At 41.9% G+C, this 25,418-nt stretch overlaps 2 protein-coding genes across 3 annotated transcripts; both read right to left on the bottom strand.

Annotated features, from left to right (window-relative positions):
- Positions 1-3,627: 3,627 nt before the first annotated feature.
- Positions 3,628-6,871, bottom strand: LOC139216073 (replication protein A 32 kDa subunit-like). Its single transcript, XM_070847129.1, has 9 exons — positions 6,803-6,871; positions 6,665-6,717; positions 6,468-6,569; positions 5,158-5,271; positions 4,988-5,056; positions 4,778-4,885; positions 4,563-4,670; positions 3,990-4,087; positions 3,628-3,833 (listed from the first exon to the last, which is right to left on the bottom strand). Exons 1-9 carry the CDS (start codon positions 6,813-6,815, stop codon positions 3,746-3,748), a joined length of 753 nt encoding a protein of 250 aa, XP_070703230.1. The 5' UTR covers positions 6,816-6,871; the 3' UTR covers positions 3,628-3,745.
- Positions 6,872-7,076: 205 nt separating this feature from the next.
- Positions 7,077-18,886, bottom strand: pdik1l (PDLIM1 interacting kinase 1 like). Of its 2 annotated transcripts, XR_011585526.1 has the most exons (4): positions 18,803-18,886; positions 16,718-17,013; positions 10,438-12,064; positions 7,077-8,950 (listed from the first exon to the last, which is right to left on the bottom strand). XR_011585526.1 is itself a non-coding variant. In XM_070846696.1 (3 exons), exons 2-3 carry the CDS (start codon positions 17,000-17,002, stop codon positions 11,324-11,326), a joined length of 1,026 nt encoding a protein of 341 aa, XP_070702797.1. In that variant the 5' UTR covers positions 17,003-17,013; positions 18,803-18,886; the 3' UTR covers positions 9,378-11,323. The 2 variants fall into 2 exon arrangements, 1 of the variants encoding a protein (XP_070702797.1); XM_070846696.1 differs by lacking the exon at positions 7,077-8,950 and having other exon boundaries at positions 9,378-12,064.
- Between the last annotated feature and the right edge of the window lie 6,532 nt (positions 18,887-25,418).

The raw sequence follows: 25,418 nt of genomic DNA, 5'->3' as shown, positions 1-25,418 counted from the left end.
GGAACCCTTATGACATACTGTCCCGCTGCGTTGAAAGACAAAATGTGGTTTTACCCAGTTCCCAATGGGAACGCCCAAAGTTTGGTGAGGAACTTGGCATCCTGACCTCCTTGTGGCTGCACCACATCGCCTACCTGAACTCTCTGCAAGAGTCTACATGGACGATCAAACAACTGGGGATCTCACTGCACACTTTGGGACAGTCTCTCCTCAAAAGCTTTTCTTCTTTTTTCTTCTTCTTTCACTTCTGTACATCTGGCCAAACACTGCTTAAAGTGGTTGATTGAAACTGTCCCATGCAGCCCTCCAGTTTTGTGCTGTTGAAAAAGGAGTTTGAGGAACAGGCCATCGAGCATTTGGTTAGAATTTTTTTTATTTATTTATTTAACAGGGACGGTACACATTAATGAACTTTTCTGTAAATGTGCCAGTATTAGTGTAAGGAAGCTATTTTTCAACTGTTGTCCCTGGGCAAGGTGTAAAATGCCAGCAGTTCACATTCATATACATAGTAGACACAATTAACCTTTAAAATATTAACAAAACATCTAGACAGACAATGGTGCATGGACAGGTGATCATGCAGCACAAAACATGACAGAAGACAAAATGAGGAGACATGAAAACAGAAGAAGACATGAGAGCCGACCTGCAGGGCTCTAGTGTGGACAGTGCTGATGTGATTTCAGCCAGTTTTTAAGTTCAGTCTTGAAAGTGTTGTATGTGGGGCATTCTCTTATGGGAAGGGGTATGCTGTTCCAAATATTACCGCCCCTGACTGAAAGAACAGATTGTCCAAAGGTAAATAAAATCCATTAATGGTGGTGGGGCAAGTCCATATAGTATTTTGTACACAGCACAAGCATATTTAAAATATTTAAAGTTATCAAAAGTCAGGAGATTGTATGTCTTTAGAATACGACAATGGTGGTACCAAATAGGCTTTCTGGCAAATATCTTTAATGCTCTTTTATATAATGTTTCTATTTGTTTGGGTATGGTGTCATTTGTGAGAGACCAGCTTGTAAAACAGTACTCGATATGTGAGAACACCATAGCATGCAGAAACATTCTAGCTGCCTTAATCGTCACTGATGATCGGATATATTTAAAATTGTGTAAGCTGAATTTAATTGTGTTAGACATTTTTTTAACATGACTTTAAAAGTGAGGGAGGAATCAAGAATCACTCCAAGGTACTTGAACTGACTCCTGTACTGACTCCTCTAAAATGCACATACACACACACACACACAACTGGAACAGATGGAAAATGAACTGTTCCAAAGGATTCACTTGACGGTTGTATAAAGGGGTTACACTAACACTCTGCAGTGTAAATTGTTCCAGCTGTTTCTAGATGTTCTTTTTTTAGTGAAGAGGCAGGTGGCTGGAGAGGCTAATTTGATGCCACTGGATTTTTTTTTATATAAAAGCAAACGACTGCACTTCCTGTTTAACCACCAATCTGGTTAGTTAATTAGAGGCTCTGTGTTTGATGCCTGGAACCTCATTCCCTCTACAGACTATCACACAGTTCCTGTGAACTGCCCGGACTAGTTCAGCAGAGGCCGCGCTGATGTATGATATGTAATAGCCAGTTTTACTTGCATTATATCAGTTCACACACACACACACACACACACACACACACCTATGAATACTGAGTGGGAGTGCTTGGTGTGGAGTTAGGTGCCCCCGGACCATAAAGCAGCTTTGCTTCCCACATGTAAATTGATATAGAAAACACATTACCTGTTATCTAAATTAATTAGAATTCACTTTTTAATAACATCATAAATCTTTAGGGCCGGATGATGCCCAGAGACGGAGGAGCGCCGGCTGCCCTACTGCCTGCAATACACTGCAGCCTTTGGTGAGAGCTGAATGAGACTAATTCTGGTTCGCACTTACATTTGTGACAGTTTTTTTTTTGCCAATGTTTCAGAGTATTCAAAGTCAGTATGAGAGAATTCCCTCTGGACTGAACGATAACATGTGTTTAGAAATATCCTGGCCTGTGACTGTAACCCCTCCATGACAAAGTTAACTGAGAACGATCCACAGCTGCCTATATGGTTCACTGAGATCATTATAAAGGAAGGCTTAGGTATGTCTACAGTACCAGCGAAGACATTTATGGAGACCCAAGAATCCCATTAGTCTTCATATAAATGATCCCTGCTACAGGTACCACTGGAAGAATCTTTAAGTTTGAATTTTAATCTTTTCTAACGGTGCTAAACCTGACGACCATTACTGACATAATGGGCTGCTGTTTTTCAGACTCCTATGTGCCCAATTCTGTTTACAGCTCATTTTCATGACCTATATAAGCTCTGTTTTCTCAATTCAGGTCTCTGGGGACACTCATGTGAGCCGCATAAACAGCTCACGCACACATATTCAGAAAGCGAGCCATTATTAGGAAAACTAGACGTTGCAGACTCTTGACCCCAACCTGCAGTCTGTGCGAGTCTCGTCATCTGTAACATTTAAATCAGCGCTCCCAGGTCGGAAGGCTTTCCTGTGATAAAGAAGCAAAAATTAAGACAGCTTTGTTATGGGATTTCATCTTTTCTTTAACGGAAGATAATCCCTTAAATGATGCCTTTAAATGTACTTTAAGTGTGTTCATGTGTCTGTACTTTTCAGATGAAAACCACACGCCACAATCATGAAAAACATGTAATTTCATGCCTTAGCTCGTTCATGTAGCTGTTGCTGTATGCCGTTTTTGGTTCGGAGCAGCTTAGCGAATGCGATTCTTGCTGAATTGGTGCAATTTAGTGAAAAAAAAAAAACCCAAACATTTAAGTTAAATAATAGTTTATTTTTCAAAACCCTGAAAAGGGTCTGATTTGGCACAAACATCCGTCAACACACGAGATTCCCTGCAAAAATAGACTAAACTATTTGTGGCGCTGACACCAGAACATCCAGAATAAGTTTGGCGGTGGTGTGGTACAGGAGGTCATATTTTGTGGTTATGGCTGAAACTGGGGCAGGATCAACCAAAAGAGAAAAGAATTTACCACAGAACAAAGAAACAGCTAAAAAAAAAAGAAAAGGGGCAGTGACACCGCACAGGGGCATCAACCATGGCTCATCGTTTAACAGAGAGAACGGTGCAACTCAAAACTGAATTGATCCTCTTCCTCCCAGACTAGGATGTACTACGTCTATTCTATTCATGAAAAATATAAAAAAAATATATAAAAATGTATGTTGGTGGCTAAAACAAAGCTAGCAACTCTTTGGCTAATATTAGCCGAATGTAAAAACTTTAGCCCATAGAAACACACCAGGTTTCTCCACAGGGGCCAGAAAAGAAACACTAAGCAAAAAAAAACAAAGTTCCTTATAGTCGTTTTAAATAAAGACGACATGAGATAAACTGTGAGCTTCATCCTTTATATACAGAAATAAATGATATTATTTGCAGGGTGCCCACACATTCAGCACATAACTTAGAAACAAAAAATACACATGGCAGAAGCAATGCAGTGATTCTTTAGGCAGCAAACGGCACACTACAAACACTTTCCTCGTCTGTGTGTGCATATTTATACGGGGCTCAACATGACAAACAAAGCCATCAGCTACAGCATGTCATAAATAATTCAGTTTAACCAAGATAATTAAAGACGTAAGTCGCCTCAAAAACACGTGTAGCAGTAAATCCTGACCGGCTGTAATCCAGGACGAGGATGTCTGGATGTTTCAGTGGCCTCCAAGTAGCCCGCTAACGTTCAGTCGACTTCAGATAAGGCTCTTCATTGATGAGTGAAGAGACGACGAGACCTTTAGTGATCAGAAACTCCAACGCAGTTCTGTACAAAAGGAGACAGATTCCATTGAAGCATCTCATTTTGCCTCCTTGTTTCATAATCACAGTATCAAATAATCACGAGTGCATTATGTGGAGTGATGGTTTGGATGCTGCTAGCGGCCCATCATCACCCAATACGTCCAACAATAGGCGCTACCTGAGGTCCGTCACACTGAGGTGGTCCAGCTGTGTCTTCAGGTCATGGAGACCTATGCCCCCATGCCGCACAGAGAACCTCCTGATTATACTGCGCACCTTACAAAGAAACCCAGACTTTAATCGTCAACCCTGTGGTGCTGACGTGTCACTTCACAGTCATCAACAGTAAGATGATAACCGTTCACAGCAAGAGCAGTTTCTTTTAATACCTTACTTCTTAGTATGGCATTAATCGTGCAAATGTTTTACACTCATGTAATTTAAAATACAATTTAAAAATAGGCAGGAAGTCCATTCAGCTCAATGATTAGTCGACCAACAAAACTAATGTCTACATTTTCATGGATCCAGGTTCTCAGATTTGAAATTCTGCATGCTAGGAAAATTGAATATTTTGGGTTTTGGACCATTTGTTGGACAAACAAAGACATTTAATGAGGTCGTCTTGGGCTCTACAATATTGTGATGGACATATTTCACTGTTCTCTAATGTGCTATAGACCAAACAAAAATAAATAACACTGCACAAACCAAATGCTTCTGGTAATTAGGACCCATTAAATGCACTAACTTGACCCTGGATGGTGGACAGACCCAACGGTACGATGCCTTCAGGATGTCCACCATCGCTATAGCCAAGGGCTCTTCCATTAGCGGTGTTCATATTCACATCAAATACCTGGAAGAACAATACATGCAGAGTTACAAGCATTGGATACTTCCCCGACCTGGCCGTGGAAAAGAAATCTAAGGTTGGAGATCAAAACCTTCCACAAGCTCCTGTACCTCTCCAAAAAGCTGCATATGGGCTTGCACCACTTCCAGCATGTGAGATGTGATCTCATTCAGGTCCTCGATACGACGGATATCCATCGCCAGCAATGACCTTTGACCCTAATGCCACATAAATAAAGGAGTGAGTCTCACAAAATCAGAGCTCTTAAATCCTCACTTCCCCTTAAAGCACATCTTATCTGCACACTTTGTGTTACTTACACTGTAATTGCGTAGGCTTCCAGTAACTTTCACATAAGTTCCAGGGGAGGAAAACGTCAGAGCGCAGTCCTGTGAGAAACAATCAGAAGCTGATTTTTTTTTACCCAAACTGTGCAGTTTGCTGTGTTTTCCTGTCATGGTCCTGAACAGAGCCTGTTGATGCTACTGGCCTCTGCGTTCACCCACTGCTTCACATTCAAAGGTGGACCAGTCATGTCATCCACAGAGTACTGGATGTTTGTCACGAAGTGGGAAAGTGCTCTGACGACGCCCACTACAGACACCTGCAGCAAGAGGAAAGGGCAGAGAAGTTATCCTCAAACCAGATTCCACTCAAGAATTTGGCATTTTAAGACACTGACTTTGTGTCTCAAGTCCTAAACTCCATATTGGAGTTCATCCCTGACATTGGAAACAGCATTTGGCAAAACAGTCAAACAGTCAAGACCCATGTAGAAGGTGTTATAGAGCTTTCAATCACATCACATGATCTTCATCAGCACAAAGAATCTGTCAGTTTGTCATGCAGTTCTGGATGTGCAAATGTCCACTTCTCCCTTTAAAAAGAACTTACCATCCACTTTCTATCTGCCGGCATGAGCTGCATGCTAGCAGCATCCATCAGCTGGCCCGCTACTTTGGTCCAGATTGGAATCATCAACAATTATGAGATGGATTGCCGTGAAATTTGCTGCAGATATGCGAGGCCCCTCCAAAGATAAATTATAATGACGTGATCCAGTGCTTTTTACTTATCCAGTGACCCAGCTTGACTTCAGCTAGATAACTTATCAGTTTGTGCAGATTCCCAGAGGAAGCACTGCATCATAACGACCTTGATCATCCTCTGACGTTTTAATCATTGGGTTGACATGTTTGGTCTTGAGGTACCTTGACAATTACTTGGTGGATTGCCATGAAACTTGCTTCAGATATTAAAGATCACTGAAGGATAAATTCCACCATGTTTGATCATCCATCTGACACTTTCTGTGGCACCAACCTGCGGTGTCTCAAGCACTGAAAGTAAAGCGGTTTCGTTCCTTTCCAGAAAAAAACAAAATGGCATTTCAACATGTCCAGATACTTTGGTTTATGACCAAATACTCACTAAACTCATAATATTCCCATCAGCCTCTGCTGCCCCTTGTGTGTAGAGGTATTTGGCAAGTGTTACTATGCTAAAAAGCTAAAATAAGGTAGTGAATGTGGTAAATGCACACGTCAGAATCAGCATGAGTCTAAAGCACTGCTGGGCCTCAGTGGAGCCTTTGAGGCACAAGCATGGCTGTAAACTTAAGAGGATAGGAGGGATTTCCAAAGGTTTGAGTCACTGATGAAAATACTTTTACATTTTGGAATGTCTGCAGTCCCCAGATTCAGAATTCATGTCAGACTGATGAGACTCCACGATGAGTCCATAACTAGTGGCTCACACACTCTCTCTAGATTCTTTATCATTTTGTAGTGCTTCTCATACCTGACTGAGTTCCCGGTCACAGATCACAAAGTTATCATTGCTGACTTGAGAAGCAGACAGCAGCTGAGACACCGTGCAGGGGACAATCTGCAGCATTGCCTTCTGTGGATTAAGATGAAGGAATCCATTACACTGTGTAGGACACATTTTGTTCAGGTCCTCAGGTAGTATCCCAGTTATCAGAGGAGAAGACACACCTGTGTTGTCGCTGCTTTGTGGCTGGTCATCCCACCGGGGGATTGACTGCAGGCTGCGTGGAAGCAAAGCCTTATTAGGAAATAAAAGATACTGTCAAAGCTCTGTTGCTGTGACGACTTTGATGCTTACTAACTTACTTTGTTTCCTCATGACAAAATATCTTTAAATTTAGCTGCCACATGGGCAGCTGCGTGTGCTCTTCCGTGATGTTAGACCAAAAACCAGAGGCTTCAGGAGGAATAAACAAACAGTCAGGCTGGGAGCAGCAAGTACATTCAGGCCATCAGGTGACTTGAATCAGAGCGATTAGTGCAGGACCAATGAAAATGGGCCGTGGAGCAAATGGAAAATGGTAAAACAAAGTGTGTTCTCCATTTCTTTAAAGCAACTCAACTCTTATTTCAATCCATTTTATTAAAAATCCATCAATTCAACAGGTGATTGACAGGTGTTCACACCACTTTTGATAAACTTCATTTAATCTCTTCAAAATATCTTACAATGACATCAGAGCAAAGATTTTGTTCATACAAAAGTGTGAGAGCAGAAGAGAAGTTTGCCTGGCTGTGAGTTAGGATCTGTTATTTGATGTGTTCTTCATCTTACACGGGACACTTTGTACACGAAGTGTAGCCCTGATCAAGAACTCGTTAGGTATCACAGTCCTGCTTTGATATTTCAGTCACTGAGAGGCTCAGTGAAGTTGTTACAGGCTGGAGTGTTATTAATGACCGATACGTTGGGGAAATGACGTTGCACCAGTGCAAAGTAACAAAAAATATTTCTGTTTTGATGTTTTTTGCACTTTGCATAATATCACTTTTTCCTCAACTGGTCACTCAGAAGACTGCCGACCATAACGAACTCTGAGCTCCTGTGTGACTACAGAGTTCAGGGAGCGGTACGGTGGTCGGTGTGGGCCAGTCCTGGATCAGGGCTAGTACAGTGGTGAGGTTTGATTGATGTCCCAGACTGTTCCTTTTTCAAATAGCCTGGTACCAGACAGAAAAGACCGTTGGACTTGACCCACGCTGTATACCAGCTTTGCTTACACAAAATCACAAACAATAGGCCAATGAAAAACATACAATTAGCACTAGCACACCAACAGTATTGACCTGTAAATATCTTTTTCATGTCTGAAGGTAACTGAAGCAGAATTAAGAGTTGAAGTAAAATTGAATCCATCACAGCAATTTACATGTCAAAACAAGTGGGGCTCTTGAAAACAGAGCACATCCAGTCAAATGTACAAGAACCTTGTTCATCCCCTGTTGATCCTATACAGTATTTACACATGTGCAAAGGAATTAAATACAACAAATTAGAAGGGTGAAATCTCTTTATATCCCAGACCTAGCGCATGTTTGGCAAACGTCTCAAACCTCACAGGAAGCCAAATGTCTCCCCCCCCCACCCACCCTTGTCTAGAGGGGCTGAAGGGAGAAATCTGGCCGGAAATGACTCTACCCATCATCCTCTGCTCTGCTCAGAGCTGTGAGGATATGGGTAACCTACTCTGAGTCCAAACTTTGATGCTCATGAACAGAAAAGCCACAAATACCACATTCTTGAAGCGAGGCGACGTTGTCCGAAGCAGCGTAGACGTCCTGCAATAGACAGCCGATTTTAATACTGACTTGTGGTATTGCCATTTATACCAAAGAGAGAGTCGGTGAAAGGTGGTGCATCTCAACCACAACTTCTGCCAATTCTGTGTTTGAGTGCAAAAGCGCTGAGGCCACTTTGTGTCAAAAGTGAATTTGAGAACTAAGGCAAATCTCAATCGCATCAGGACAGGAAAAGAACACTATTACAGCTAAGGGGAGAATTGAAGGCCATATAGCAGTTTATATTGGCAACAAGTCAAGGGAAATTTGATTTTCCAACAGAGTTGGAGAGCAATGAAAAAGCCAGGATTGTTTGGTTTTATAGGTTACTGTAAAAGTGCAAGAATTATGTGTGACCTGAAAGGCAAAAGGGGTCCCGAGCACGATCCTCTGCCAAGTGCTGCAACAACTTAATAGGCTTAGAATTAGCCTGTCGGAAGCATGAAGAAAGGGATTACTGTAAGATCCAGAGCCAAAGGAAACGAGCAGCAGTGACACAGTGAGAGGAGATCAAGTTAAACACAACAGTATTATGTATCCCAAAAAAAAAAAAAAAAAAGCAGAGATCCTCTGGCTCATGGAGGATTGTGTGTGCTGGTGTCTTCTCTCGCTTCTTCCCTGAAGGTGAGAGGCACTGCATGCATAAGTAGACTTGTTGGCTGACATTGTGTTCACCTGGTGTACAAATACCAACACAGTTATCACACTGAATCCAGCTTCACAGAGCTCCTCCATATAATGCAGTCGGTAGTTATGAGGAATAAATAAGAACAACTAGATAAAAGTGCTTTCAGTGAGCTTCACTGAATCCCTCGCCCCTTTTACTCATTCAGGTCTCTTGTCTAAATGGACTCTGATGTGAATATTCATGCCTCTGCTCTTGTTGCTCACCTTTCACTTTAGGCAACATAGAGATTTCTCTGAAAAGTAGCTTTGTAGGAGAGTCACTAAAAAGTGTCTTTAATGTAGGCCGGCCCGCCTCGTGTCTCTTGTTTAAAGATAATTCTGGTTCACGACAACTTGGGTTTTATTTTTGTAGTTTTGGATGTTACTTCTATGGGTTTTTTATTATTTATTTTATTTTAATAATAGCCGAGAACACAGTGACACTGCCACAGTAAAATCTAATGGGGCAACAAGCACGATCAGACAGGTTGTAAATAAGCAAACAGTTCATCCAGATTAACCAAAGCACTTTCATTGGAGGTGAAAGTGAGCGCGACTGAAGTATTGGTGATAATCCCTCATTACACAGAGTGAGCACGACTAATTCAGGTTCAAAGTCTGTAAACTGTGATGGATGTTTACAGTAACAGTTACTGTACACCGTTTTCTCTTTCTCCTACCACACAGCAGTAACCAAGCATCATGCTATTTCTTAGCATGTTAATGCTAAGCTGCTGTTTGTTTCTATGGGGACAAGCACACAGCATGGACAGATGCCAGAATAGGCATTAATAGCCAAAACTAGTCTGCAGTGTCTGTCTGTGTTAGCTAAGTACATTACTATGTGAGTGTACAGGTACGTTAGAAACAGAAACAACCAGTCCCTACTGCTTCTGGATCTGGGTTTCAGGTTACAATAGAGGCTGTGGCATGCCATTTATTAGGTTTGGGGGAAACATATCTGAACTACACGGTTCGCCCTGGTCTTCAAATCCTTTTCTCATGTCAAATTGTACTCTTTGTTAATACTTCCATCGAAGCATGAGTTGAACCTTTGTGTTGTACAGTGTTTGTTTTTTTACTGCAGTAGAGGACGGAGTTCATACTCTGTCTGGTACATGGTCCTCTGCGCCCCCCCCAACCCTCGGCTGCACAGCACTACAATGTGGTACTGGTGACCAGCCGTATTGGTGATTTATAATGGGCCGCAGACACTTGCCCATTCTAAATAGTGCCTTTAGCGCTTAATGATGGGTCAACGGGGGTCGGCTATCGGCCAGAAGAAAATTCTAAATTAGCATCCCTACTTGCAACCCAAGTTGAAATTCAGTGAACCAGAATTATCCTTAATGCTCTCCTGCTCATTAACTGTGTGAAGCACTTAGTCATTAAAATGAAGTGTGTTGTGTTGTGTTTAAGGCTCTGTATAAATAACGATGACCTGTCTTGTTATACATTCTGGTAAACTGGTCGGGGGTGTATCTGGGACCAATCACCTTATCTTGAAGTCTGTAATGGGCAGAAGGAGGAAAACACCAACCACGAGCACCTGCTGGCCGGACACTTGCTGATAAAACGTTCCCCACCCACATGGCCAACGAAGCAGCTTTGGGAAAAAAAAAAAAGTTATCTTCAAGCACCAAAGTTTGGTATTTCACCCCTCCTGACTAGTGAGCACAACTAGATAGTTTGTCTACAAACACCATCATGCTATATGTTTTATTACCTGAGCATTCAGGGCAAATCTGCATTAGATGCTGAAACAGAATCCAATCTTAATGTCAATATTAATGCTGGTGGTCATGTACCAGGCTGAAGTCAGTTTCTAAGTCCGGTTCTGTCAAAGCCGCAGAAGGCTTTGAAGCATTCCACACACTGAGGTGGCCCTTTGGATAAATGTACGCTGCAATGTTTATTCACAGGATAACGTCTCATATTGCATTAAGTCACGATTAGCACCGAGTCCAAGATGGCGTTTGTAGACAAACTGTTTGACTGCTGCTTTCACTTTAACTTTCCCTTCTAATTGAATCCAGGACTTTTGGGGTCATTTTGCTCTGCCATCGAGCTCGAGTGATTCAGTAAGGGGGAAGTGGAAGCTGTGATGTGATAAGCCTGAGACTAAGCTGCAGTTTGGAGCAGCAGCAGCGGTGAGTGTCACTCCTCTCCCCTTCAATATAAAGACACAGCTAGTACAGGACTGCGTGTGCTTGGACAGTGGGTGAAGTTGAAGCCATGATATAAACAATGACTATTCTAATTATTGTTTCCTAGATAAAAAAAAACAATTATCCCGTTATGTGACCATCTAGGCTAACAGTAGCTGACGAGATGTGTACATGTGCTTGATCAGCTGAGTCTATGGCGCCGTTTGCTCGTCCATCACGTGTCCCAGTCCAGCTCTCTGCAGGCAATGCGGACCAGTCTGAGCTCCAGCTCAAAGGCGTCGGGCCGTTCCTGAGGGTTGGCCGACAGCATCTCCCTGATCAGCTGCTTCATGTGGCTGTTCATGCTCTTTTTCCTGGCGGGAATCAGTAGCTCCATCTTTGGGTTCTCTAACAGGGCCTCCCCTAAGGGTACAATCTCTGAGCCCTGCTGCACGTAGCTCCCCAGCAGCTCCTTCTGAGTCTCCACGTCCACAAAGGTGATGCGCTCCACCATGGCCCAGATAATCACCCCCAGGGCAAAGATGTCTGCCTTGGCCGTGTAGTGGCCCTCCCAGACCTCCGGGGCCATGTAGAAGTCTGTTCCGCACGCAGTGGACAGGAAGCACTTGTTGACACTTGCCGGCTCCTCGGGGTTGAGCCCGGAGGTGGAGCAGACCTTGCTCAGGCCGAAGTCGGCCACTTTCAGCGTGGGCTCGGACAATCCAGCTGGCGTGCAGGCCTGTGAGATGAGGATGTTGTCCGGTTTGAGGTCGCGGTGTATGATCTGGTTGCGGTGCAGGAAGGCCAGGGCGCTGCCCAGCTGCAGCATGAAGCTGGTGTTGGTCTTGCGACTGGGCTTGCGGGACAGCAGGTAAGCATTCATGTCGCCTCCATCACAGAAGTCTGTCACAAACCACAAGTAGTAGGCACAGCACGGGTCGAATGTGATCTCGCCTTTCAGAGACGTCTCCACCAGCTACAGTAGAAACAAAGAAAAAGTGTGTGTCACTATCAGATTTTTTTGCTTTTATTATTGTGGCCAAGAATATCCTTGTAAACAGATACATCATGATATTTGTCAAACTTTCCAGAACACTGATACAACAATTGAAGTATAGGAAATTTACTTGGTTGCCTTAGATTTGATGAAACCTAACAAATACTGAACTGTTTTCTCATCAGAGTCTCCAAATCAATATAGAAAACCCTTAAAAGAAGGTTGGCTGTGAGATTTTAGAATGGTTGAACCGGAACTAGCACCACCCATCCCCCTGCACCGAACAAATACAACAAACAGGTCTGGTTCTGCCTCATGTCTCCAGGAGGTTCCCTAGCTAATGTTAGCATAGAAAGCTATGGCCATAGTAGCCAGACGCAGACAGACAAAGAGAATGGTTTGCCAGCCCGTCTGTGTCTGCCTCTTTTCGACTAGTCAGAAGGCACTCCCCCTTGTGGCAAAGCCAAAAACTAAACTTCTGATGAAGTCAGTCTGTAAACCAGTGGTCACGGTGACAGAACTTCAACTCTTCACTCTTTGAGTGTCACTAGCAAAGACAAAAGCTGAGAGAATCTCCACAACCAAAAGTAGCATCCCAAGAGGAAATAAAAACAATAAGTGCTGCAGTAAGTGGAACCAAAATGATTCTTCCACCTAGTTCTGGTGTAGCTTACAATGAGCAACAGCTCTGCAGTGAGGAAGAAAATGTCACTCGTAGCTAAACAAGCGAGGTTGCTCTGGCTTTGTATTCATGACATGTTGTCCCCCCACCTTCCTTTGTGGGCCATTTTTTTTAAAATCAAAGTAGCGTGAGGCGACTCTCATCTTTCATGCCCGCTGCAGGAAGTGAGTTCATTTAATCTCCCTCGTTGACAGCAGACCACAAACCTGTGAGTTTCATCCATCTCACATTAAATTAAGATTAAATGGGACGAGCTTCTGGGGTTTGATAGATGGTGTTTTGTATTAGACTCTGAAAAGCTACAGGTTTGTTAAAGATACTGTAGAATATGAACATCTACATTTTCAGAAGAATGTTCCAGTGTGCTCGCAGCGAGGCTTGCCGTGGTAGTCATTGTTATCAGTGTTACTCACACTGATCGCGCTGATTGCATTACTTGCCCACCACCCACAGTTATATTGCTTTCTTTTAAAACCCCATTTTCTTCTAAAATGTCAGGTTTTAAGGTGTCGTCACAGGTTTACTAACCAGAGTGAAACTTCCCCCACTGTGGCATCCCTGCTGGCAGCAGAAGACTTTCATTTAGAAAGTTTGAAATGGCTTAAATGATGCAAGAGGTTGAAGTGGTGTGAAAAAAGCTGAAATGGCAGTGTTGAAAGTTGACTGAAGTTAAGTTTAAGCTAAATGAAAGCACCAAGGGAAGATGGAGTGAAAGTGTAAATAGGAGTTTATATTCAGATGATGTTCAAGCACTGACAGGAACTGAAATCAAAGTTAAGGCGATAAATTGAACTGGCAGGTCAACTGAAGTGTAATCACTGAAAGCAGATGAACTCTGATGGGCTGAGCTCTGAAGCAGGTGTTTTCTTCATTGAAATGTCAGTTGAGGAGTAAGATGAACACAGTTGAAATGTCAGTTGAAAACTGAGAAAGTTGAAGTGTGTGTATTGTAAATAGTTGAAGTGTCAGTGGGTATCTAAGTGGTGACAGCAGTTCAAATACGAGTTAAATAACCAAACTGTTAATTGAGGAGTAGAAATGTGTTTAAATGTCAGCTGCAGCTGACTAACACAGTCAGGCTTTTGATGTAAACTGCTTTACAGGCAACATAAACGCTCTGAATATGTTTAGTAGGCAATTCCTAGTGGAAACCCCGCTGTAAACAAATGGCTGCAAATTGTCTGACATGCCACTAGCCAAAGAATCCACAACCAGAAAAGAATAGATGCAAATTATTCCACAGTTGGTGTGGTCAGATAATTCTGCCCTATTATCATTTGTTCTTCTGTAAGCACGCACTGGAACATTACAGAGCAATAAAAAAAAGAGCTGGAATAAAGGGATTCTGGGAAAGTGTCCAATGCTAGCGCTGCACAAAACGGAATGGATGGTCTGACAATAGCCCCGCGTGCCGCTGAGAGACTATAATCAGGCAGCGGCAGAGTGCCTGTGAGCCTGCCGTCAGACAGCGGGGAGGCACTGCGACACGACAGGCTGCAGACAGGTTGACTGGGGAGGGGAGTGAGCCCCCCCCCCACCCCTCCTCTCCTCAACCTGACAACACGTTCATGTGACTGTGGGGGCATGGAGGCCATAGACAGCAGAGATCCAACCAGAACCATCCAGCTAATGCACATGAGCAGCACACACAAAGGAATCTAAACCAGGGCTTTTATTCCAAGTGCCAGTCTTTGTGCTGTTAGGCTCTGCCTCCATAATCATCATCTTCAACACTGATTACAATAATATGAGTTACACAAAAAACAACTAGCATGCTGGTGATGACTCACTTGGCAGGAGCAAAAACTCAGTGACCTTTATCTTTAACCTATCAGGGCTGCATTTTCACAGAATGGTCAGCCAAGTCATCTTTGCCAGCGGCAATGTGTCACAGTGATGGGTAGTGGACGGAAAAATAAACATTCCTCTTTTAATCTAGGATATGTAAGGAGATATCATGATGCACTTTGTAAATCAAAACAGGCTTCCAATTCATTACAGTAATTATAGCGTTAGCCTATTTTAAGACACAGCAACATGTGGCCAAACCAACAAGTGTTTTTTTCGAGCGCCTGCTAAAATGTCAATTACAGCGGCTCGCCCTGGATTCCTCTGCTGGTCTGCTTCCCGTGAAATCACCTCAGTGACTTGGGGATAGGAATGTATGGCACTACGTCGCCCCAGCAAAGATTCCGTCTACAGATATTAACAAGATGTGCATTTGGCAAGGGTGACTTGAGTAGGCCAAGTGTGACTATGAGATAACATCGACTTAATGCAGCAGATTTACTGTTGGCTGCATTTCAAAAGTGAGATTTATGGTTATGTTTTGGAGATGTGTGTTCACCAATTGAGACATTAGCATTCAAATGTGGCAGTTCCTGTATGCAGGAGTTTATAACAAATGTTGTCAAGTCTGACTGAACTCCAAAAGCCACAGCTATTGTGCCTGTGATGCAGCGTGTGGTAATTGTCACACAACAATACAGTGAGTCTGTCCTTTATTTATTACTGTCCAGTCTACTCAGTGCTTCCCTAAAGAACAAAATGGCAGCCTGGATAGCTGTAGGAGCACTGTTTTGTTGTTGTTTCCTTCTGGACGCTGTTGCACGCTTATCTGGTACCCAAGGCTGACATTACTGCTCTGTAATTCTCCAGTGCTTGACAGTCTGGTTGTTCCTCCCTGACCATTACTGAGCCACCACTGCTCTGTATCTATGCAAATGTTACTTTCTATTTATCACACGGGAGAGAACCTGGCAGTGTGACCAATACTGAATTCATAACAAACACAATGCATTATAACATGTGTAATTACAGTAAATCTGGTTAATAGTTAAACAGCCAGCCAAGGTTACCAAGCTACCACTAGTAGTTAATCCCTCATACTTTTAATGTTACCAATTTAAAGAAAGTTGGCTTGAAGAAAACACTGCTAACTCAGTGGTGACGTTACACTTCCTGTTTACATTCCCCAAAGCCTCAAAATTAGGGAATTTTTAGTTCCAAAACAAATATGATTGTGTGCAAATGAAATTAAGACAACGAATACTGATAAGAGTGACAAAATACATTCGCTTTTTTCATGTTGCACTATCATTAGTTTTGATAATGTCCCATCTGTCTTAGTGTTGTCAGACTTTGAAGCATTCACGTGCATGTATGAGCAAAGAGCCTATTGTCTGAGTTTCACTTCCGTGGGTTCACACAAAAGAAAATTCCCCTTTCACTGACAGTGCTTAAACAAAAGTTACAGTAAAAAGAATTTGTCCAGTGCGCAACTCCAAATGTCCTAACGTCAGAGATACAGGATACTGTAGTCAACTTTGGACCAATTATGTGGTTTAATAAGCAGAAAACAATCAGGTGATAGGCAGCACTTTCACACACTAATTGCTTGAGCCTGACCTGATAATGATGCATTTTTTGTTGTTAAGCTCAGACCATGCTGATCTCTTAAGGAAAAACAGTAAATTATACTTTATAATTAGCATCCATTTAACATCCACTCAGATAATGTCAGCTATTTAGCACACCTACATAAAAAAAGCATCACATAAAATAGTGTGTAGGGCTGCAGCAGCCATGGTACAAGTAAAAGTAGCTTTATAAGGCTACAACCCACCCTTTACTTAGCAAGTGCACCTAACATCTACACTTGAGATCTACAAACAAAAAAAGTGTGAAAATGTGGACTTAGTCACACTAGTAGCACACTAACTTTGCAAATTCTTATCTGTTATGTACCACTCAAAGTGAAATAAACAAATCAAGCATTCTGGGAGCACTTATCCAACCTCACCAATGAAGTCATCAAGTCTCAAACCTGAGTCGTGTTGGCAACACTGGTTTCTGCCATCTTTACAGTTTGGCCTGAATGCAGCATCAGTGCAGGATTACTGTTTAACTATAGCACGCTGCCCCCAAGCCCTGTTCCACTGCGTCCTCACCTCCAGGTAGAGCGGGGAGCTGGAGCCGTGGTTCATCCTCTGGGCCAGCTGGTCCCGCTGCAGGATACACTCCTCCAGGTGGATGACGTTTGGGTGTTGGCTTTGGATGCTGCTGAGGGCCCAGAACTCCCGCAGGGCCAGCTCCACATTCTCTGGAGAGTGGCAGCGGATCTTCTTCACCGCCACCCGGGCCCCCGTGCGCTTCACCACTGCCTCATAGACCACGCCGTAACTGCCACGCCCCACCTCCTGGATCAGCTCGTACTTCGGCTGGCTGCTTACCATCCTAGTCCTCACTGTGGACGAAGAAAGCAGGGTTACTGCTTCCGTTCTGTGTCTCTTCGTATCAGACATGACGGGAGAGCACATCATGGAACAGCAGCTATAGGAATCTCTCATCCACCAAAACAACAAAATGAGGGAAGCTGCATACCACTCCTGCACAAACAAACACTATCAGCGCCTTTACTGTACCCCTCATTAAAAAAAATTACACTCGCACCTCAGCCACGCCAGAAATCAGCACTGTGTTAAACTGACACTGAGTTTCTGGTGTCAAACTGGTATCTGTTACAGCGCTATCATGTTACCGTGTTGAGGTGTTTATGACAGCATGTGCACATGTCACACCAACAGGTGATGCCTCCCAGAAAGCACGCACTGCTGAGAAGTCTACGCTGGAAATGGGTGGTGTGGAAAAGGCATACATAACCAGACAAGGTCAAATCATACCATCAGTCTCACTCCTCTTTATCATGTAGTTACATAATCCTGATATACCTGCCTGACCAGGAAATAGCTCTACGACTGCAACTACTGGTTATTTTCACTATCAGATATTCTATTGTGTTTTTCAGATATTTTAGATAGAGAAATTATTTCAACGATTTATCAGTTCATCATTTAGTGTACAATGATTATTGTAAATTGCTTGTTTTGTCCAAACAGTCCAAAACAATCATTTGTCATACTTGTTAAGCAGGGAACACAGAATGTTAATTCTGCTCAGACTTATTGACAAATGCCTTCACTGTTGCAGTTTTCTGTCCATTGACTGTTTCAGGAATACTTTAGGTTTCTTCTGCAAGTATCATTATTTAACAGTATAAACTGTAATAAGACCATTATAGAAACTTAGGTATGTTTGTGATGTTTTGGCCAAGTCAGTGCCATGTGTCACATTTGTGTGATGTCCTGTAAAACTGTATCAGCTGACATTGGGATTTTTGCCCAATTAATAGCGACATCTTACATCACATCATCCAGACTATTCAACTGCAGCTTTCTATAAATATATCTTTTAAAAAGGGGCAATCATAAGTTTAGCTGTTTAACACACCTGCGCAAAGCATCAAGTTAGCACTGTAACAAAACTCAGAGGGCTAGTTCACTGACGGGGTTCAAACTGTCCGACACCTGCCTGTTAGCGAGCATTCAGCGGACAAACCACTAAACTTCATTTTTATGGAAAAATAAACGCCGCTGTCGGGTTTGTTGGTGATAAACACCCCCACAAAGTCAGAAGACAGAAGCTGTCTCCTTGTCAGAAGGAATGATAGCCAGCATGCTAACGGGCTAATTAGCCATCCACTCGCCTGATTGGCTAACGGGCTAACAGCTATGTGGCCTGGCCACCGTCAGCTAACGATGTTGTTGCTTAGCTAACGTTAGCTAATCACGTTAACACCAGCTAACAAAGAGTCCAGCTCTCGCCAGCACAGTCGACATGAATGTCTGCGTCTACATTCCTTTACTGGGACCTAAAACAAGCCCACTGCTCTTAAACTGCACTAACGCCGGGGCATGGGGGGGCGTGCATGATAAGCACTGGGTATTGACAGTTTATTGTCCCGTGTGTGTGTGTGTGTGTGTGTGTGTGTGTGTGTGTGTGTGTGTGTGTGTGTGCGTGCGTGCGTGCGTGCGTGCGTGCGTGCATGTGTGTGTGTGTCATCCAGATATTCAAGCCCACAACACACACACACCTGCCAGCCAAGTACACAAGTAGCCACAGCAGACAAGACAACGGTCTAAATAGAGGACAGGCTGCCGTATTTACGCGGCAAGTTGTCATGTGTTCAGTCTCACCTTTGAGTCGTTTCTCCGGGGTTCATTTGTTGTCTTCCTCACTCTCCCTGGCAGCCATTACCGCCGCACACGCTCTGCTCGCAGACCACGGAGGTTTTGTCAAACACTGGACGTGAGAGCGTGCAGCTGCCGCGCGCTGCAGCGCAGAGGTGGCCACGGCGACGCGACTTCCGGCTGCGCATTTCAAAATAAACCTCTTTTTGCGAGGAACAATAGAAGCGGTCCGTAGGTAGGGAGTTTGACGATACATTTCAGAGTGTGTCGACATTCAGAATCTGGAGATACGAGCCATCTGTATAAATAATGCCCCACTCCAATGTAATAAACATCAGAAACCTCAGTCCCTTTAAGTCAGCCTTTAAAACAGTAGATAGCTCATCATGTTGTGCTCGTGATATGAAGATCATTAATATAATGAATATGATTGTGTCAGGTTATACAATAACTGTTGTCTCATTATACAAATCCTAAACGTTATGTTCATGTAATAAGTGAATATTAGGCCTTTTTGCTACTGAATGGCAAATCCCACTGATGATAGTTGAAGGTTGTTTATTGTACCTAGTTTGAGGGTTACATACCTGTCATTTACTTATTTTTCCCCGACAGGTGACAAATTCATGAATCGTATTTTGAAGGGACATTATAGCACTTCCGGCCCTGCCCTAGAACAAATCTGGCTAACTTTACGTGGTTCCCCCTTTTTTCAGGGCGTGGACAAAATAACATGAACACTTGCACAACTGCATGCCACCCTGAAGCTAAGAATTTTAATTGAGACACAAAGCTGTTTCAATTATAGGACTGTGGTGTAGGTTCAATTAATTGGATCTCTACAAAAGTCATTAAATCCTCTCCATATGGCATTGTTTTGTTTCTCTGGATGAAACTCAGTCAGTTATATACTGAGGGTGACAAGTTGAACTTTTTGTCATTGACCATCAGCTGTCAAAGATGTGTATTTCTTCCTGCTAATGTTCCAACCAGTCATAACAGAACCTGAAACCTATTACGTCTATTTGCCACTATGCTTATATAGGCTAAATAATTAAGATAAGGTAAACATCCTCAAAACAGTTTGATGGCATCTCCATGACAACTGAGCAAACTTCATCCACTGAGGAAAATGGCAAAATGTGGATTAAAGCATGCAAGTGCACTTTGAGTTTTAGGCTTCATTATAATGTCTTGTTAGAAACCAGATCACTTACAGAATTTGACAATTGATCCATACAGTATTACACTGGTTGTCAGAAGAACTGACTGAAATTGCTATCTGATTCCACACATCATGCATCAGTATGCTTACTACTAATGATATTGAATATTATTTGATTAAATCATGCTTTAAAATGTGAACTTGGTACCTATGTCTCACAAAAGTTGAGTCATCAGCATAACATGTAGATACAAGAAATAGGTCAGTGAAAAACTCTTTTTTTCTATGTTAGATCTTTAATTTCCCATTATGTTGCATCACAAGTTATTAAAATTCCCAGGCTGAAAAACCAAGCAAGGATAGGAGATGATCCACATTTCAAGACAAACTTCCTCACTGAGTTCAAAAACAAGACTTCAGTGTGTGTTCCGCAAAGCCTGGATACCCTCAGTAAATTCAATTTATACCCCAAATCAGCACGAACATGTCCCCAGAAAGGATGGGTGTGTCTGCTCTGGTAAGTAAAGATATGGATGTTCGTTTGAAGAATGCAAATGAACAACTTATTTGTCTTATTTATCAGTTCTGGTGTGTCTGGAAACAAGGCTAAGGCTTCTTTCAAAAGAATCACTTTGGTTTGGTACAGGGCCTCTTGTTATATTGGCAGCAACGACGGGCATAAAGATACCATAAAAATAGCAGAATAACTTCTGTGAGGTAGCACAAAACACATAAAAATCACACAGAGAAGCACACGTTAAAAAAAAGGTAATAAATACTTGAACAGTACAACTTAATACACCAGAAATTTACAATACACACAAAACATTTTTTTGGACAGGCTGTTCTCAAGCTGTCCAAAATCACACCTGAGGTAGACTTGTATAGATTTTTGACAAGACAAGTTCTGTCTTGGTCACAAATAAGAAGCAATACAAACGACACGAAACAAGACAAAACACTGGGACATGGGCTAAATAGACGTATCCTACATGGTAGATTAGACCCCATTGTAATGCAGCATAGTGAGAATTATGGTGAACTCAAGCACATGATATGGGTGTAATGATCCTAAATGATGATTAATGCTGTTGCTTTTAAACATCCTTTGTGCTGTGCAATCAGTGGGCTCAGCCACAGGTCCCTGTTTTACACACGAAAAAGCTAATCTATTATCCTACTCATTATCATGCAGACGTATCGCGAACATCATGTCAACACACGAGAAAAAGACACTAGATATGTACAATAAAAACAACATCATGTAATTAAAATATAGTGCCATGCTTGCTTTGACTTAAGGAAAACGTCACTGAATATTTGCCGTGTCGTCTCTGAATATCAGTTTTGGTTGTCCATCAGAAGAGACCCGTTCAAAGGAAATTTCTCAGTGGTGATGATAAAGAAACACACAGTTATGTATCAATCTGACATTCAGTGCATTTCAGGGCTTATTTTGTAATGAACTGTTTTAAATGACGTTTTTGGTGGGTCAACTTTTCCTCAACATACCTTGTTGATTTCTTACATTTCCCCTAATGTCTTTTAGCAACTAGACAGTCAGACTTAAGATCAAACTTAAAATAATAGTTTAACATTTGGGGAAATATTCATATTTTGCGAATGTGAAGACTAGCTATTTCCACACTCAAAGCACCTGGTTACGTTCCGCAGGCTTTGCTAACAAAACTACAAAATTGTAAATCGTTGCTTTAATCTGAAACACAAACAGAAATGTAAACATGACAACTGTTCATCAGTAAGTAGTAGCATAGCATGTCCACCGCAAATTGTCATTTTCACTTTTCTATTTGTCTACAGATAAAACAAAGAAGATATGACATGTTAATTAATGAGTTTTAAAAGTGCTTTTTTTTCTCCACTTTGGACAGAGCCAGGCAGGCCAGGCTCCCAAGCTTTATGCTAAGCTACGTTAAACATATCTTGGCTCCATGATAGCGATCTTCCTATCTGGCTCTTGTAAAGAAAGAAAATCTGCACATTTCCCTAAAAGTTGGACTATTTCATCAGCGATGTAAATGGAGAGTGTATGTGAAGACTCTGCATGATGCTGTAACCTAAGTCGCTCGCTAAATTAGCTAATCCTGTGAGCTAGCTCAGTTGCTAAAGCCATTTGAATGTCACGGTGTAGGCCAGCTGACTCCATGTTTAGGCAACATAATAGGAACTTAAACCACTTGAAAAACTTCAGCCACCAGAAAAGAAGCCAGGAGCCAGAAGTGATGCTTCATATTTTTTTCCCACCCACATTCCAAAGCCCACCTCAGATTGGTTAGGTTTAGGAGTGACCCTTCTGTGCTAAGTCATTCAGAAGCATGCCCTGCTTTAGCATCTATGTAACTCTAAATGGGACCACATTTTACTAAATTGAAATCATGCTGTAGACTTGAAGACTTGAAACTAGTGCATAAAACCATAAACTCATGTGGTAAATGTTTACTGAGGTAAGAAATCAGGTCAGAGGGTCCATTTTCTCATAGACCTGCAAACAATCAGACTTCTATTTGGAACCAGTGGTGTTGCCCCCTGCTGTCCATTAGAAAGAATGCAAGTTTAAGGCACCTCCACATTTGCCTCACTTTTCAGACCTGGAAGCTACGTCAACGTCTTTTAGATAGTCTATGACTTTTACCCACATGTCAAATACAGCAGCGAAGAACAGACCCTGCCCAGAAATGCAGTGCACATCATGTTGAAACATACACAATTTCAGAGATGTTTAGAGTGGATTGCTCCTTCAAGTCACAGGAGGTTCCCATAGTATGTGCCGCTCTGCCATGTGTGGCAGAGAGTGACACAGAGATAGTGCACGGCTCATTTGGCAGTTGATGCCCAGGGTCATCTGGCACCATAAGACAGTGAATAACTTAAACATCTAAAACACATTTCAAGAAACTAGATCAAAAAAGTTCTCCCTGAGTCCAAAATGAAGCATCACTGTGAGAATACGGTTACACACAGAGATAGTAAAAAAAAACACTGGAATGCTTGTGTTTTTGATTTTCTATGCAGTGAGAATACAGTAAAGTTGTAAATTTGTTATGAAATGACACAATTACACAGTAATAGAAGGAGACTGCAGAAGTACACAGCATGTGTGCCACTGAGTTGTATTGTGTTGAAAAGATATTTCTGAATGATGAGACAGCGTAAAGGGAAACCATTAACGCTGTCAAATGTTCTGTCTGCCCTCCAGGGAGAACAACTCTGAATAAATAGTATAAAAAAGATAATATCTATATACACGTAGGCCCTTCAGTGAAGGCAAAAACCAAAAAGATTCTCACCCCCTCCTTCTGCTTTCAAGTACACCAACTGAGTAAATCCTGTTCATGTGAAAACATGTGAAAACACATTATATAAGTCATAAGTTTTGCAGACAAAGTCTGCCATACAATCAATACTGGTCTTGCATATAAGTTCAAATAATGGAATGGCAACTTGGTAATTGTAAACTTCACTTGTAACTTCACCACTACTGGACTTCTTTTTTAACAGGATCATTTGTGGTGAAATAATGTAGGTTGCAGTGGAATAAAGCAGCTCTCATCCATCCCTTTGGAAAGCGGAGGTTACGGCACTTGTGTTGTCACATTCGCTTTTCACTATGATACCTGAAAAAGTTTTCCCACAAAGGCAGACGCAAACACTTTGAAATATTTGGTAGCCCAGGATGTGTTTTTTTTTTCTCGCATACATTCACATGTTGGATGATAAAAAAAAAAAAGTTTTCAAAAATGTAACAACTATATTTTTGATCATCAATATAGAACAAAGTGTTAGGGCCACTTTTCTGAGTCTTCATCGTCTCAGTTGTGATTTTACAAGAGACATAAAATTGTTGTATTGGGATTAATAAAGTTGTGATTTTACAAGAAAAGACATCAGAATATTTCAACACTTTTGATATTATTCGCTACAGTTACATTTTTGACTTCTCAAAATGTTTTGGGTTTTCAGTTACATCCCGGTGGCCCTGATATCAAAAACAGGGTTTAATCTTGTATAATCAGTCAGGTCTCATTGCAAAGGGGTTTTAACCAGTGCTCCAGACAGGGTTTGACTGAAATGGGTTTCTGAAGGCCAATACTGGTATTTTTGGACAGATGCTGTAGCCACTTTGTTTTGTTACAATTATTAATATCATGAAATTTGATATTCTAACGTGACAGTAAAGTCAGTCAGAGAGAGTTTAATTCATAATGTGGGAAGAGGAATAAAAGCCTCCGACATGCTGACATTTTCTTCTGACTGTTGCTTGGCTGCTTTGCTGCTTGTAGATTCTGTAGATTTAAGATTTAGAGGAAATAATAATACTATTATATTTTTAAGTTTTGTTTATCACATACTTTGTCTTTTATTTCTTTTTGTTTTGCTTTTAACAGTATAGGCTAAAGTTATTTTACAGGCTACATGTTAAAGCCACTTAACTTGTAACTTGAACATTTTCTGTCTCCGTTAAGCTCGGTTCGCACCACTCGGGATTGTTCTCTCATGTTCACATCTGTTCGTGTTTACTGTGAAAATTATGTGCTTAGCGTTTGGTCTGATCACTCCTTTCCAGGTCTGACGCCACTAATTGTGATGTCCGCTCATCGGCCACTTTATTAGGCACCCCTGTCTAATCTAATGCAACCCAATACCACTGTTCTGCCATAAAGTCTGCTAATAATGCCTATAATGTTCAGTTTAGTTAGCAGAGAGGTTTGACTTCAGTGCTTTGTTGTAATAGTGAGGTCATAGTTAGTGACGGTGTCGAAGTGGACTTCAGAGATGTTTCTGATAAACCGGCCTCCTCCAGTATATAAACGGAGAGGCCCCAAAATTAGATCATCATCACCTCTGTGGCCTCACCATGTACTCAAAAAATTAACATTATATTTGTAAGAGTAGACGTCATGGCAGGGCTGTTGTAGAACATCTTATATTGTCTTTTTTTTGTCAAAAAGTTCAATCTGAAGGCAGCATATGAAACTAAACTGAGAGTGATTAATTATTGCTTTTATGCATTTTTCACAGCAGATCTTTAGATTTAGTCCCAGCAGGAAAGAATCATGATGAAACTAATAGCGTTAGTGATAGATCAGTTCCTATGACGGCATATACAGCATACAACACCTGCAGCATGCTATTGAATGCACATGTGCCCTGTTATGACATATCAAAACATCTGCTGTAAAAAAAAAAAAAGGTCTATCAGAACCTCTTGCAGGTTTTAGCATGGCTAAATATCTGCAAACCCATTTAGCAGTCAAACCCATCCTGGTGCTTCAGCCTGCCTGTGTGCAATGCTTTGGAGAGCTGTAAGATTTGTGTATTAGAATTCTGTAAAAAGGGAGGCACCCATCGCGGTAGATGAGTCCAAACAAGGACTGGTTTATCTGCGGCTACTGCACGGCTGCATCAACACTAAGTCTGATTGTTACGTTCCAAAGC

Source organism: Pempheris klunzingeri, chromosome 16 (genome assembly GCF_042242105.1).
Source record: "Pempheris klunzingeri isolate RE-2024b chromosome 16, fPemKlu1.hap1, whole genome shotgun sequence".
In the NCBI taxonomy this organism is placed as follows: domain Eukaryota; kingdom Metazoa; phylum Chordata; class Actinopteri; order Acropomatiformes; family Pempheridae; genus Pempheris; species Pempheris klunzingeri.
This window is presented reverse-complemented; position numbering and strand designations above follow the sequence as displayed.

Excerpts from the sequence above, each read along its gene's own strand:
- pdik1l (XM_070846696.1), bottom strand. The coding sequence starts at position 17,002 with ATGGTAAGCAGCCAGCCGAAGTACGAGCTGATCCAGGAGGTGGGGCGT. Across the intron at positions 12,065-16,717 it reads GCTCCCCGCTCTACCTGGAG|CTGGTGGAGACGTCTCTGAA; the intron begins GTGAGGACGCAG and ends TTTCTACTGTAG.
- LOC139216073 (XM_070847129.1), bottom strand. Across the intron at positions 6,570-6,664 it reads ACAAAGCAGCGACAACACAG|AAGGCAATGCTGCAGATTGT; the intron begins GTGTGTCTTCTC and ends CTTAATCCACAG. Across the intron at positions 5,057-5,157 it reads AGCAGTGGGTGAACGCAGAG|GACTGCGCTCTGACGTTTTC; the intron begins GCCAGTAGCATC and ends TGTTTCTCACAG.